Genomic DNA, 12,424 nt, shown 5'->3' on the forward strand with positions numbered 1-12,424 from the left:
TGCAGCCGCCCCTCTGGCATCGCCCCCCCTCGAGGACCCCTGGGCATGGCCAGGGCAAGCAAACCCGCCCGGTACAAGGTGGGGGGACACTGGCGGGCGAGGGTCCCCAGCGCCCGTCGCACCACTACCTCCTGCTCTCCCATCCCGCTTCTAGACAGCAGCTCGGGCAGAAACCGCCTCTCCCCGCTGTGGTGATGCGGGTTTGGAGACGGACCGCCCCCCCCCCCCCCCCCCGGCGCAGGCCTGCCCGCCCGCCTGCGCGCCGTGCGGGGCGGCCGTGCGCGGAGCAGAGCTGGGCGCGGCGCGGCGCGGCGCGGAGCGGAGCATGGCGCGGGGAGCGGGCGAGCTGCGGTTGCTGGGGCCGGGACCGGAGCCGGGGCTGCTGCTGCTGCTGCTGCTGCTGTTTCTGGGCGGCCTCCTGGTGCGGAGCGGCGGGGCGGCGGTGGCGGGGCCGGAGCCGTGCCAGGCACCGCGGCAGTGGGAAGGACGCACCGTGTCCTACGAGCACGGCACGGGCCGCAACAGGCGGGCCGCCGTCTCCTACGATGGCCCCAACCAACGCCTCCGCGTCCTGGAGGAGAGGAAGGCCCTCATCCCCTGCAAGAAGTAGGTGCTTGCCGTGGGACCCCGCGGCCGTGCCGTGCCGTGCCGTGCCGTGCCGGGCCGTGCCGGGCCGGGCGGTGATGGTCGGCGCGGAGACCGGAGGCGGCTCCCGGGGGGCGGGGGCGGGCAGCGGGCGGGGGGGGTTGTCTTCCTCGGCCATCCCTCACCCCCCCCGTATCTCTCTCTCTCTGATTTATGGTCCAGAGTGTCAGCTTTCCACCCTGGGAGATAATGCTTTTCTCCCATTTTTAAACGGCACGGGAATCCAGTCCAAAAACACAGCCCAAAATGTGAGGTATAACCGGTATAATGAAGAGTTTACACTGAAATGCCGGAATAATGGCACGGGGGGGTGGGGGGAGTGGTGATTCTAGCCCAGTAATTTGCTAACAAGTTTGAGTAACGTTTTACAAGTTCTCTGGTCTTTCTCGGTTCCTGCAAGTGCTAAGTCAGTGCAGGGGGTCAGGATGCATCTGTCACCTGTGGGGCAGTGTACTCATTCCCATTGCACAGGCCGCCCAGCCCTGGAGGACCTCCCTGTTCTTAATTTATACAGTAGGTATCTGTTAAGCCCGTAACTAACCCAACAAAATCACTGTGTCATTGTGCATTTCCTGATTTGCTGAAAAATAAGTGTAGAAAAAAGCTGACTGAAGGAGGGCCTCCTTTTATCTCCTCAACCTGCCAAGCTCAGGCCCTGACAGGCTGGGTGGAAGAAACAATCAGCCTGGAGAGGCTTCCTGAGTGAGACGTTTCTTGTACCGAGCATCAGTAACTCTCAAACACCCTGTCAGGACATACCTGCCAGTGTGAGGGTAGCCAGTCTGCCTGTACATCTGCCTCTCCCACCTGAAAATTGTTCAAATAATAGTGCATCAGCCCTGGGGATGTATCAGCGAAGGTGAAGCCCAGCCTACAAATACTGTATAATCCAAACTAAATGGTGTCTGCTATTGAAAGATCAATATTCCTTTTTGCTCCCAGCTTTTTTTCTTGACAGTGATCAATTTCTTACCAACATCACATAGTCATTGTTTTCATCTTTCCAAAGTGTGTGCTTTTCCTTGGTCCTTTCTCTGACAGTCCCCCAACACTCTTAAAACTGTTCTGTGTGTTTCATTTTCAAGCTTAGCTTTCCCTCATCGTGAACTTTTTTCTTTATTACTGTTTTCATATAGGAACCGTATGAAGAATGTTGAAGCCAACAGACAGCTGTTTGCTGGTGGTCTGCTAACATACAATATAGAGTCTGACACTGACTCTGCTCATACGCCCCTTCTTTTATAAGTCCTAGGTTGACCTTCATGTTTGACAAGGGTAAAACTGCCCTACAAAGTCTGATGCAAGTGTTTTCTAGCTTCTAAGTTGTACTGAGCTCATTTCTTCAAGCTTATGTTTATTTTATTTGAAAACTTTATTTTAAGATTGAATAATTATTCTACATTTTCTGCTCTGGGCCAGATTTTGGCTTTTGCCAAGATCTGCTCTTTTTACATTTTTTTTGATAAATATTTGCTCTGGATGCAGTTTTGTCTGGGCTGATAGTGCTAGAAAGAGTCAGAGTGCAGACAGGTGCACTTGAAGCATCTCTCTGTTGGTTTTTCCTGTATTAATTTTTTTGTTGTAGACAATCCCTGACCTCAGGGATCCCTGCTGTTTCCAGGCTGACCACATTTTCTGCCACCCAAAACTGGAGGGTGGTTTTGTTATGTGTGCAGCTAGTGTCTGCTAAGGGCGTGACCCAGCTGCCATTGAAGTCAACGGAAAGACTCCCATTGATTTCAGTGTGTGTTGGATCAGGTCTGGAGTTGTGATCACAACTTCATTTCACTGTGGACACAGTGAGTCATAAACTGAAGCCTTCAGAAGTTAGAGGCGAGGGGATTTATCCCACCTTTTGAAAAATAACCTCTCCCGCACTCTGCTTTGACGTTGGCAAGAAAAGGGTAATTAGGCCAAGGCAGTGGCTGACTACAAAAGCAAGAAAAATAGTGCTGTCCCGGTCTCTAGGGAAATTTTAGTTTAAATTCTCATGAACGGACACATTTTGCTCCTATCAGATGTAACTTACATGCAGCAATCAGGGTTGGCCAACAACCAAATTTTTGTACAAAGCGTTTTCTGAAGCTTGCAACTGTGGACCTTAATCAGACCCAGCCCTGTTTAAGTTACTTGACTGAGGTTAATCAGGGACACAAAGACCTGCCTGTGTGGAATGGCTTCCAGGCTCATAACCACAGGAAAACCTGAAACTTTCAGTTTTTATTGTAGATATATGTTTCTAATTCATGTAATTTGCTATGTGGCATTTTCATACCTACATCAACCCAGTGTTTTAAGTAAACTCCTGAAAAGTAACCTAAGGTAAATATCCCATCACTGCTTCTTTGCTCACCAGTCATTGCGAGAGCACCCGAGATGCAGCGACTGTGTTGGTAAAGGCTGCCCGCTCCCCATCGGCCTGCTGCAGTGTTGTCACCTGCCACCTGAGCACACACCTTGCTCGCTGCACAACCACGTGGAGCCGGTTCGTTAAAGCAGTCCTTGATGGTTGTTTCAGCCAGCTCATTGGGTGGGTGTTTCTCTGGGTCATACTGTTGACTGCCTGCACTCCAGCTTAGAGTGTAAAAACTACTAATAGTGATCCTGGGCTGAGCTGTTTAGAGGAGAACCCCTTCCAGTTGGATTAATTACTAAACTTTCTTTTTCGCTTCTTTTACAGCCCTAGCCTTAGCTACACTCTGCATCTTAGGTTTTCTGCAGTGTGCCTTGCCCCACTGCTTCTTTCCCCTTCAGGATCAAAATTTTGGGGATAGACAAGGAGGGCAGGGACAGTCTTCTCTTCGTTTCGTGTAGCACTCAGCTGAATACCGGGCGCAGAGAAAAGAAAACAAATCAGAGGTTTTTATTGAGTAGATTGTGCCGTTTCCCATTTGGAAGAGGTCATGCCAGTAGGGTTATTATATGATGTGAATGGAGAGCACTTGAAATGGTTCCCTAGAGCTCTTGAGGCAGAGCTGTGTCACATTACCTGTTAAACACAGGACGTTTTTTAATCCTTTATTGCCTACTACATGGAGTTACCTCCTTTTGTGCTCTCTGTATATTAATCCTTCCTCGCTCCTGTTCAACCCTCTGCTGACCACCATCTCAGGACACTTCACAAAACAAGTAACAGTCATCAGCACAGTTTTGCTGTTGGGGCAAAAGTGTTTTATTTTAAGGTAACATCTACTGGTTCAGATTTGAATCTGACATCACTGCAAACCGGTGAGAAATCCTGGCACTACAAAGGTCTAAACCAAAAATCCTACTGACTGCATTGTGGCTGGAACTCCATGTGTCCTGCATCACCTTTCATTTTCTTGGAGAAACAGAGTGAGAAGTGTACTGCCTGGCACTGCTGAAGCCACTCAGCAGGCATTAGTGCTCAGTTATGAAGGAAGAAAATCACGAAGTGAGGAGCAGAGCAGAAATCATGCAGGTGGTGTTTGAGGGCTGGGGTGTTACTTATCACATGCCATATTTATAGTTTCACCCTTCTCTTCTGTACTACTTTTCACAGAGTGATGAAGCACTTTGTTCAGTTTGTCCTATGAGGAATGCGATGGTGGGGAGAAAAAAATTTCCATGTGGTCAGGAAAGTCATTAGGAGGAAAGAAAATTCATTTTTCTCTTCTATGAGTGTATTTTAACCATAACCTCCATGGGCTGTTGTACAGTGTGCAGCACATCGGGATGCCTATGTATTTGAGACTGCTAGGGGTATTTTCTTAACAACCATAACTGCAAAGCAGAAAACCAACCTGGAGATATCATATCAGTGTTTATTTAAAAACAGAACTGCATGTTGGTAATTTCTTTAGTTTCAATTGTATTGCAAAAGACAGGCACAGTTATGGGCAGGATTAACTCCTTTGCTTGGCAACAAAAACTGCTAGTGAACAGAGGAGCAACAAAGCTGTGTTTAGAGAAATACGACTGTTATTCCGGCAGGCTGTTTGCATGCATGTGTCAATCCCTGTCCTTGACTGAAGAGAAGCAGTGTATGGTCAGGTGCAAATGTAACAGCATTCATCTGGAGAAGAGGTGGTGACTTTTCAAAATAAACAGAGTGTGGGCACACGTCTGACTTATCTCAACTACTTCTTAGTTGTTTTAGGATGTGTGATTGTAAAGGAAAAAACAGCGGTGTCTGACCTATTAAAATCATATAATCCATCCATTCTGTGGTCATTATGGTGACTCAACAGGCTAAGTATTGAGCTACCCTGAACGACTGCAAATTTGTTTCCCAGACTTGGTTTTGGGAGTGGTTTCTGCAACTTAACATTTAGGGGAATGAATGATGGTCATCCAAGTTATTCGGGAGCCCAAGCCCCATTTTTTTAAGACTATGTAGAGTGTGCAGACTTCTGAGACCCTTAATTTGCAGTGAAACATAGAATTGAATTTTCAGCGAAGCATAGAATTGAATTTTCAGCAGTTTCTTGAAATCTAACACGAGTTCTTGGGATCTAAAATGCTTCATAAGCTGCTGTGTATGTAATTCACTTTTGAGAATAAGAACGAATGGAAGGTACTCAAACCTCCTACATTTACTTTCTTTCCATAGGTGCCAAGCTCTTTCAGGTGTCTGCTGCTGGTAATGACTGTGAGTTTGGAAAGGTGGCGCTGGAAAGCTGCTGTGATGGATGCGGGCTGGCAGTCAGATGCTAGGCAATAGCCTGAAGCATGCAGCAGTTGTTCTAGTGAGCGTTGTGTGTAGTAGGGGTATGGGGGGTTGGCTGTACAAGCCTCAAATTTTGCGTTTCCATCATAAGCCAATTTACGAGTCAGTTTACTGAGTCCCTCAGTGATGCTCCCTGCCAAGGCAGCCGGTTCCTTGGAGAAGAGCACTGTACAAGGAGGGAGCCATGGTCCATGAGGGCTGCGTGGAGGAGCACCACATCTCGCCGGACTGTTCATTCTGTTTGTTTCTGCCTACGAGAGGCAACAGCCATTTCCCTTTCCAAGTTCTTGATCTTCTTGGAGGTCAGAGAGGCTGTACTGTTCAGGGAGGCAGTGAAGTTAATTGCCTTTGTTGTTACAGGTGGGCTGGGTGGGAAGAGATGAAAACACTGCTCAGGGGAGGCGGTTGAAAGTCTTCAGCCATTGAGCTGCAGCACTAACAAGGAAGTGGACTCTATCAGGGGAAGCTGGAAACTATTGGCTTACCAATGCTTTTGCTGTCTCGTGTTTTATGCTTTTGGTAACTTCCTTGGACAGCAGCATCTTGGGGGGGGGGGGGGGGGAGAAAAAAAAAGATAACTGTATATGAATGAGGCAGATCCATTGCTTTGAGATGCCGTATTTTTGTTTAGTGTAGTGTTCTGAAACCCCTTGTTTATGCTAAGTACTCTAGAGCCCTTTCACACGCTACCGAAACACAGCACCCACCCAAACTGCAAAAAATAAACTGGCTCTTAAGTTTGAAAGAGCAGGATCCACAAAACCCTTTAAAGCTGGAGAGAACGTGTAGCTAAACAGTGTCCTGTGACCCCAGATTGATAATTTGCTGGAGTGCTGGTTGGTGGGCTTAGAAACCGCTGTCAGGCACTCAATGGGGTCATTACTACCACATCAGTTATAGATGTTGTTGACTGGATGTTCTTAAAAAATAGAGGTTCTCATCAAGAAGTTTTGTTTTTCTAAAAAGCATTGTTAAATGATAGGCACTGGCACCATATTGCTGTTCATACTAGTGGATATTGGCTTAAGCCTTTTATCCGTCTGAACTCTTTAAAGTTAGGGGAATAATTCTACCTTCTTATCATCTTTTCCTTGTCTCTTTGAACTCTTTGGAATAACGTGTGTTTGCATTGAAACTTACGGCTCGTTTTGTACTATTGGACATTAAGGTAAAAACTTAAAGCAAACCCAGGACTGCACTGAAGATATAATATACCTACATTTCTGCAATTCCAACCAGAGGACCAGTTTTTCACAGGATAAATCACTGTCATTTTTATTCAGGGCTTTTTTTTACTCTTTTTTTTTTGGTAGAGACTTAGAGTGGAGGTGAATAGAGAGAGAGATTCAAGTTCATAATTTGTTCTGTGCTCGCAGACAGCACGCAGACAGTCGATGGTGACATGACTGCACAGCTAAACAAACACGATGAAAGAAATCTTTATATTCATGATCTTAATTTGGGCTCCATTCAGCTTGAGGCCTGATGTAATTCAAATGGCACAACTGGCAACATCACACCTATTCTCACAGGACCAAATGCCATTTGTCTGAAAAAGTATCTCCTCTGAAGGATAAACCGTAATCTTCTAATTTAGGGCTGATCTTGCACTGCTGTGAGCTGAGAAAAAAACTGACTGTACATTGCTTTTGGAGAAATTTGAGGGATAAAAGCATCCAAAGGACACTTTACCAGTTGATGCATCAGTCCTTCCATTGTAATCTGTTTAAGTTAAGGCTCCAGGTCTCCTTAACGTAAAAGGGCCAGTAATTTAAAACAGTTTTAGGTACTCAAGAGTGCATTTACTGAAATGCCTCCAGAAATTTGTCTGTTCACACAGTTAGTATATTCACTATAACCCTCTAGAATCTTTCCAATCTGTAGGCTCTCTGTATCTTCCCATCCCAGTTTGGTTCACTGCAATTGCAGTGCACGACACGATCGGGTGGTTTAGGGCAGCATCTCTTCCCAATGACGTGTATCCATCAGTACACTGTTGAGGCTGTAGCTGTCCCTGGGCTGAGCAGTGGGTATGTGCCAGGGCTCCCTTCGTTGCAGGGTGAGGGAATAGGCTCCAGTATTGTCCCAGCAGCTGGGGAGCAGCTGTGGCATGTTCCCAGGAGCAAGATTTAGGAGGTACTACTGCACCCTGGAATTTGGAGAGAGCTAAGACCAGGGGACACACTGAATTGTTCAGTCCCATGGTTTATCTTCCACATGCAGTTCAGCTGTATTTTCCTTGATAGGCCAGGAAGAGAAGGATTTTGAATATGAAGGCTGCACATGAGCATACTGAAAAGCTGAAGAGTTTGGGTTAATGAACAAATGATTATTCCCTTACTTTTTGCTTACTTTTTTAACTCAGGGCTGCAAACTTAGTGAAGTCAATGAGAGTTTTGCCTTTGGCACAAGGATCTCATCCCAGGACTTTATGTTAGATGCACATTTGTAACATATGTGGGAGGTACATACAAGAAATACATTTCTCCGTTTCCAATTCAAACTCGGCCTCAATTCCTGAGGTTGGTCCACACTGCCAAAACTGAAACCATCATTCAGCCTCTAGCCTTATTGATGACAGCGATGGTAGAACTGTGGTGGACAGCTTTTAATATTGTGTCATCTGAGTGGAATTGGAAGATGTAGTGATAAAACCTGTGCCTCTGAATCTGGTCCACACCCTGCCTCTGCCAGCACTTCCAAGGATGAATTTTGGTAGGCGACTGCCAGTTAGAGGAGAGGAGGTGTTCAGGGCAGGAGGCAGGATGTTATAATTATAAGAACAGAAGACTTCTCTTTTTTTTTAACCTTCACTGCATTTCATTTTGCAGTCCATTTGTTCAGTAAGGTACTTAATTTTCATGCTACTGCTGTTCATTGGTTAGTATTGCTATTGATTTGTTCACGTGACAAGAGAATTTATGTATGTTTATTATTTTGTAGTTCAGAGGATGTTCTTCTTGTGCTTTTTCCTGTCAGAGGTCATCCTGCTCTGAAAGTTTTCTTCTCCAGCTAGAGAACTGATTTCTTTTGCATGTGAAGAGGCTTGTCCATTTATTAACTGGGTGGGACAGGTTTTCAACTGGATGACATTTTCATAGACAAGGGAAGTCAGTGAAATGGTACTAATTTATGCCTTCATCTGTATGCCAGGTCATTAGCTGATGCAGAGTTGAAAGGTAGGGTTCAAATATCCTCCCATCCTCTCAATTTTGTGATGAACTGATGGCTAAACTTGACATGATTAGGTGTTTCAATCCAGAAAAGGACAGTGGCATAGCAAATAATACTGAGTTATTCAGAAAAAGCATAAATACACTTCTCTGTCACATAACATGGGAGAAGGTTAAACTTAAAGGAGCTTTGGGAAAGAAGAATGCTTGCCACAGTGGCCAGGGGTCATGAAGAGGTAAGAATAGGAGTAAGAGGCATGTTAATAAATGTGTAAGATTAAAAACTGATGCAGTCTTAGGAATGGGCTGTTGACAATTCAGGGATGAACACAGTAGAAAATAGGGCAGGGTTTTCTTCTCAAGCCAGGATTTAGGCATCAGATCTGTGCAAGGACTGGAGGAAAGAGTCTTCTTCCCATGCCTGTCACGCTAGGGCTGCTTTCTGGAGAAATGGACTTGTAGGCATCCAGCCAGTGACTTTTGGGCTGTGGATCTGTGTAGCTGCAGCAGCAGCAATCTGACTCCTGACCCTCATGTTGCCCAACTTCATCCCTATCTTCAGACGACCTTCAGCTTGGCCTTCCCTGTAGATTTGCAAGGAATTGCATGCTCAGCAACTTGCCAACTTCTCTCTCAAAGTGTTTTTACCTGTTGCTCTTCATAACTCAAAGGGGAAATTATTTTCCCCTCCAAAGTGTTTTTAAGGCATGGTATAGTGTCTGGCATGCTGGGGAGAGGGTGATGTCTGGGTGGAACAGGGCCACCTTGTGCAATATTTTGGCTCTTCTAGAATAAGGAGCATTATGCCTGACATGGCATTGCATAACCTGAAGGTACCACTGGCCAGTGAAACTTCTCCTCATCTCTGCCAAGCAGACCTGTTTCTTTCAGCTGTTTTTGTTTACCACCTCACTTTTATGGCCCTGGGGGAGGTGCGTGTATGTTGACAAGAGCTCTTAGATTCCACAGGGAAACTGTGTGTCCTCCTGAGGCTCCGGAGGATGGCTTTTTGCCTATATCTCTGATACCTGAGAGTTACAGGTCAAGGACAGGATTTTCTGCCAAGAGTTTGTTCCCATGTGTGAAAATACAGAAGGCTCAACATGCGAGACAGTCCTTGTTTTCAGTAATGTATTAATTTCTGGAGTTGGTACCTTTTATACTTTCATACCCAGGAGTAAATTAGGGGTTTCCAACAGCAGCATAACTGTCCTTGTCCAAAACCTAATTTATGACAGGTGGTATTAAGAAAGAAAGAATCACTTGTTTTCATCTGAACTTGTACTTTTTTCATCTTTTATAAATATAGATCCTCGACAAACATTTATTTGAGAATCAGTTTAATCATTCTTTTGAAGGCTGTATGCACACATTTGGCTTTATGTCCCATTTGGTTATTAAAAGATGCTTCCCTTGTACCACAAAAAGTGAATAAGGTAAGAGTAATTTTTGCAATTCTTGCTTTTGCTTTGAGAATTTTATTAGCAACATCCTGACACTCAGTAGGGCTGTTCCCATAACTTAGCAATGACCATATTTTTGCTTTTTCAGATTTTGTTTTCGGATTTTCCCAATTTTCAGAATTTCTGGCATCAGAACACGAATTTGGCAGGCACTTTCTTCTTGTACAGTGCTCATACTGTAGTTATTACAGTTTTTCAGTCTTTGGCTACTAAGATTTCATATGTCTTGGGAGCTACTTAGCTATTCATTCCATGAAAGCCTATTTTATCCCTTTCATTCCTTATAAAATTTACTCTCTCATTCTGGCATCATCCAGACTATATTTCGTGGGCCAAATCCAGCCCAGAGGGAACTTCCATCCAGCCTTCTGTCTTTCCCTGCTGAATAGCTCCTTGTTGCTTTTGTCTGACACCTGGATCCCCCTGCGTCGCTGCCCCCGTGTCCATGTCGGAGGAGCAGAAGGGACTGGATGCATAGGTTGGAAATTACCCTGGTCAATTACTCCTGTGGATGAGGGTCAGTGGTATGCACTGCCATATTGGAAGAGTAATGGAAAAATCACCGGTAATATATGTGGATGCCACACTGCATGTGTATAGCTTATTTCTTTTGCATATAAAACAATGCAGGGTCGAGTGATCTTGGGACATTATTAATTTCTTGTCTGACAAAAAACCCCTGTAGGATTCTGGCAGTTAAGAAGATTTGGATGATCAGATATCCTTGGTAGACACCAAATTATTCTAAAACTGGAGCGCTGCATTTTTTTGTAAATCAAAAAAAGAACATTTCAAAACTTAATAGAAATACGCGTAGAACTGCATAACTGTCTGATTCAACCCAAATGTCCCCAAAAAGCCATCTAAAAGCTACAGGTATAAAAGCACATAAAGTTTCTGGAATTCTGGAAGAGTAGTAAAAATCTTGATTGCTGCCTTCTTTTGAATCTTAGAAAGCTGAAACTGTTTTGCTGTAGCTCCTCCCTAAATTATAAACAAAAGCAATCTCTTCACTGCAGTTGAAACTGTCTTTTAATATGAAATATCCAAGAAGTGACTTATCCTTAAGTTCACTAAACTCATTTGCCCTTCTGAAATGGAAGGTAATATTGCATACTTAGTGGATATCTTGTTTTCTACATGTATTATTTATCCTGAGGCCAGTTCTTAATGAAATGTGATATTGTGACTGATAGCAAAACAATGCAGAAGACAAAAATTACCACATGTATTGCAACATCCCATATTAAGGTTACTTACGATGAACCTTGTTTCTTTACTCTGTTTAAAAAAATAACATTATAATAATGCCCTGCTATTTACCTTTTGGTCAGTTGAATAGTTCACAAGTAATTCATTCCAAAAATGGCTTCACTGACCCTTGTTGACTGACTTCTTGTGCAGTAACAAGCTCTTCAGAATCTGCTCCTTTATAGCTATTGCCAAATATTATTTCATTTTTTTGAGTGCATGTTCAAAACACACTGTCAACTGCTTTACTGGAGTTAGCAATAAAGCAGGAGAAGTTTTATGACATCTGTAACTAATATTCCCAGGTTGTCTATTGGGAGCAAACTGTTTTCTAATAGATTTTTTTTTTTTTAAGAACAAACTTACTTTTCTTAAGGCTTTAACGGGGTGAGAAGAAAAGCCCCCCAAAACACCTCCACAGAATGGTACCAATTACCAGCAGGTTAAAGAACAAAAACCTCTGCCTTTGTTCTGCTCTGTTCTTCTGAGCTTGGGACCAGCTGCAGAAAAAATGGGTGTAAGATAGCAATGAAGACATCCACTTACAAGACTTTCCACCGAGGTTTCGGTCTCTGATGTTGCCCATCCATTTCTCTGTCAGGTCTGGTACTTTCACACTTAGCAAGCCTTAGCTGCTGTCCTCCTGTCCATTCTCTGTGGGAATTCACGGCGAGGTTGTGTTACGGATGCTTCATCTGAAAATCAGATAGCTCCGTAGATAAGAGGGTTCCTAAAAACGTGGTGTGCTGGGCATTTGCCATTTATTTTGGTCAAACCCTACACAGGAAAGCTGGTGTGAGACCTGTATAGTGTTTAGCTGCTGAACAGCTGGGAATTTCCTCTTAAGTAGTCTGTCTGCATGGAAACCTGCTGTTTGTATGGATAGCTGTTGTTTCAGAAATTAATTTTTCTGAGGGGCAATGGTCAGACTTTCCCCAAACTTTTCCAAGGGCAGTTTTGTGCGTGGCAGTGCTAAAGGCTTTTACACACTCATATGGAACACAGTCGATACAGTGAATGCAGCATAGAAAGATCTTATTTTTCATTCTTTCAGTATCTCCTAATACCATTTGCAACTGTGGTTTTATTATATTCAGATACTTTTCTTGCCAGGAAACTTACGGTTCTGCCATACTTTTAGGCAGCCAGCACTGGAAAGTTTACTCATGCTATGCAGTTATGGTAATTCTCAGAGGATGTTT

At 44.3% G+C, this 12,424-nt stretch overlaps 1 protein-coding gene across 1 annotated transcript in view; it reads left to right on the forward strand.

Moving 5' to 3' along the window:
- The first annotated feature begins 302 nt into the window (after positions 1-302).
- EPDR1 (ependymin related 1) overlaps positions 303-12,424 on the forward strand; it is a 36,398-nt gene continuing 24,276 nt past the window's right edge. Inside the window, exon 1 of the mRNA XM_052793125.1 lies at positions 303-606. Within this exon, the coding sequence (XP_052649085.1) occupies positions 326-606 (281 nt within the window). The 5' untranslated portion in view covers positions 303-325. The remainder of the gene's footprint in view (positions 607-12,424) is intronic.

Source organism: Harpia harpyja, chromosome 1, assembly GCF_026419915.1.
Source record: "Harpia harpyja isolate bHarHar1 chromosome 1, bHarHar1 primary haplotype, whole genome shotgun sequence".
Classification (NCBI taxonomy): domain Eukaryota; kingdom Metazoa; phylum Chordata; class Aves; order Accipitriformes; family Accipitridae; genus Harpia; species Harpia harpyja.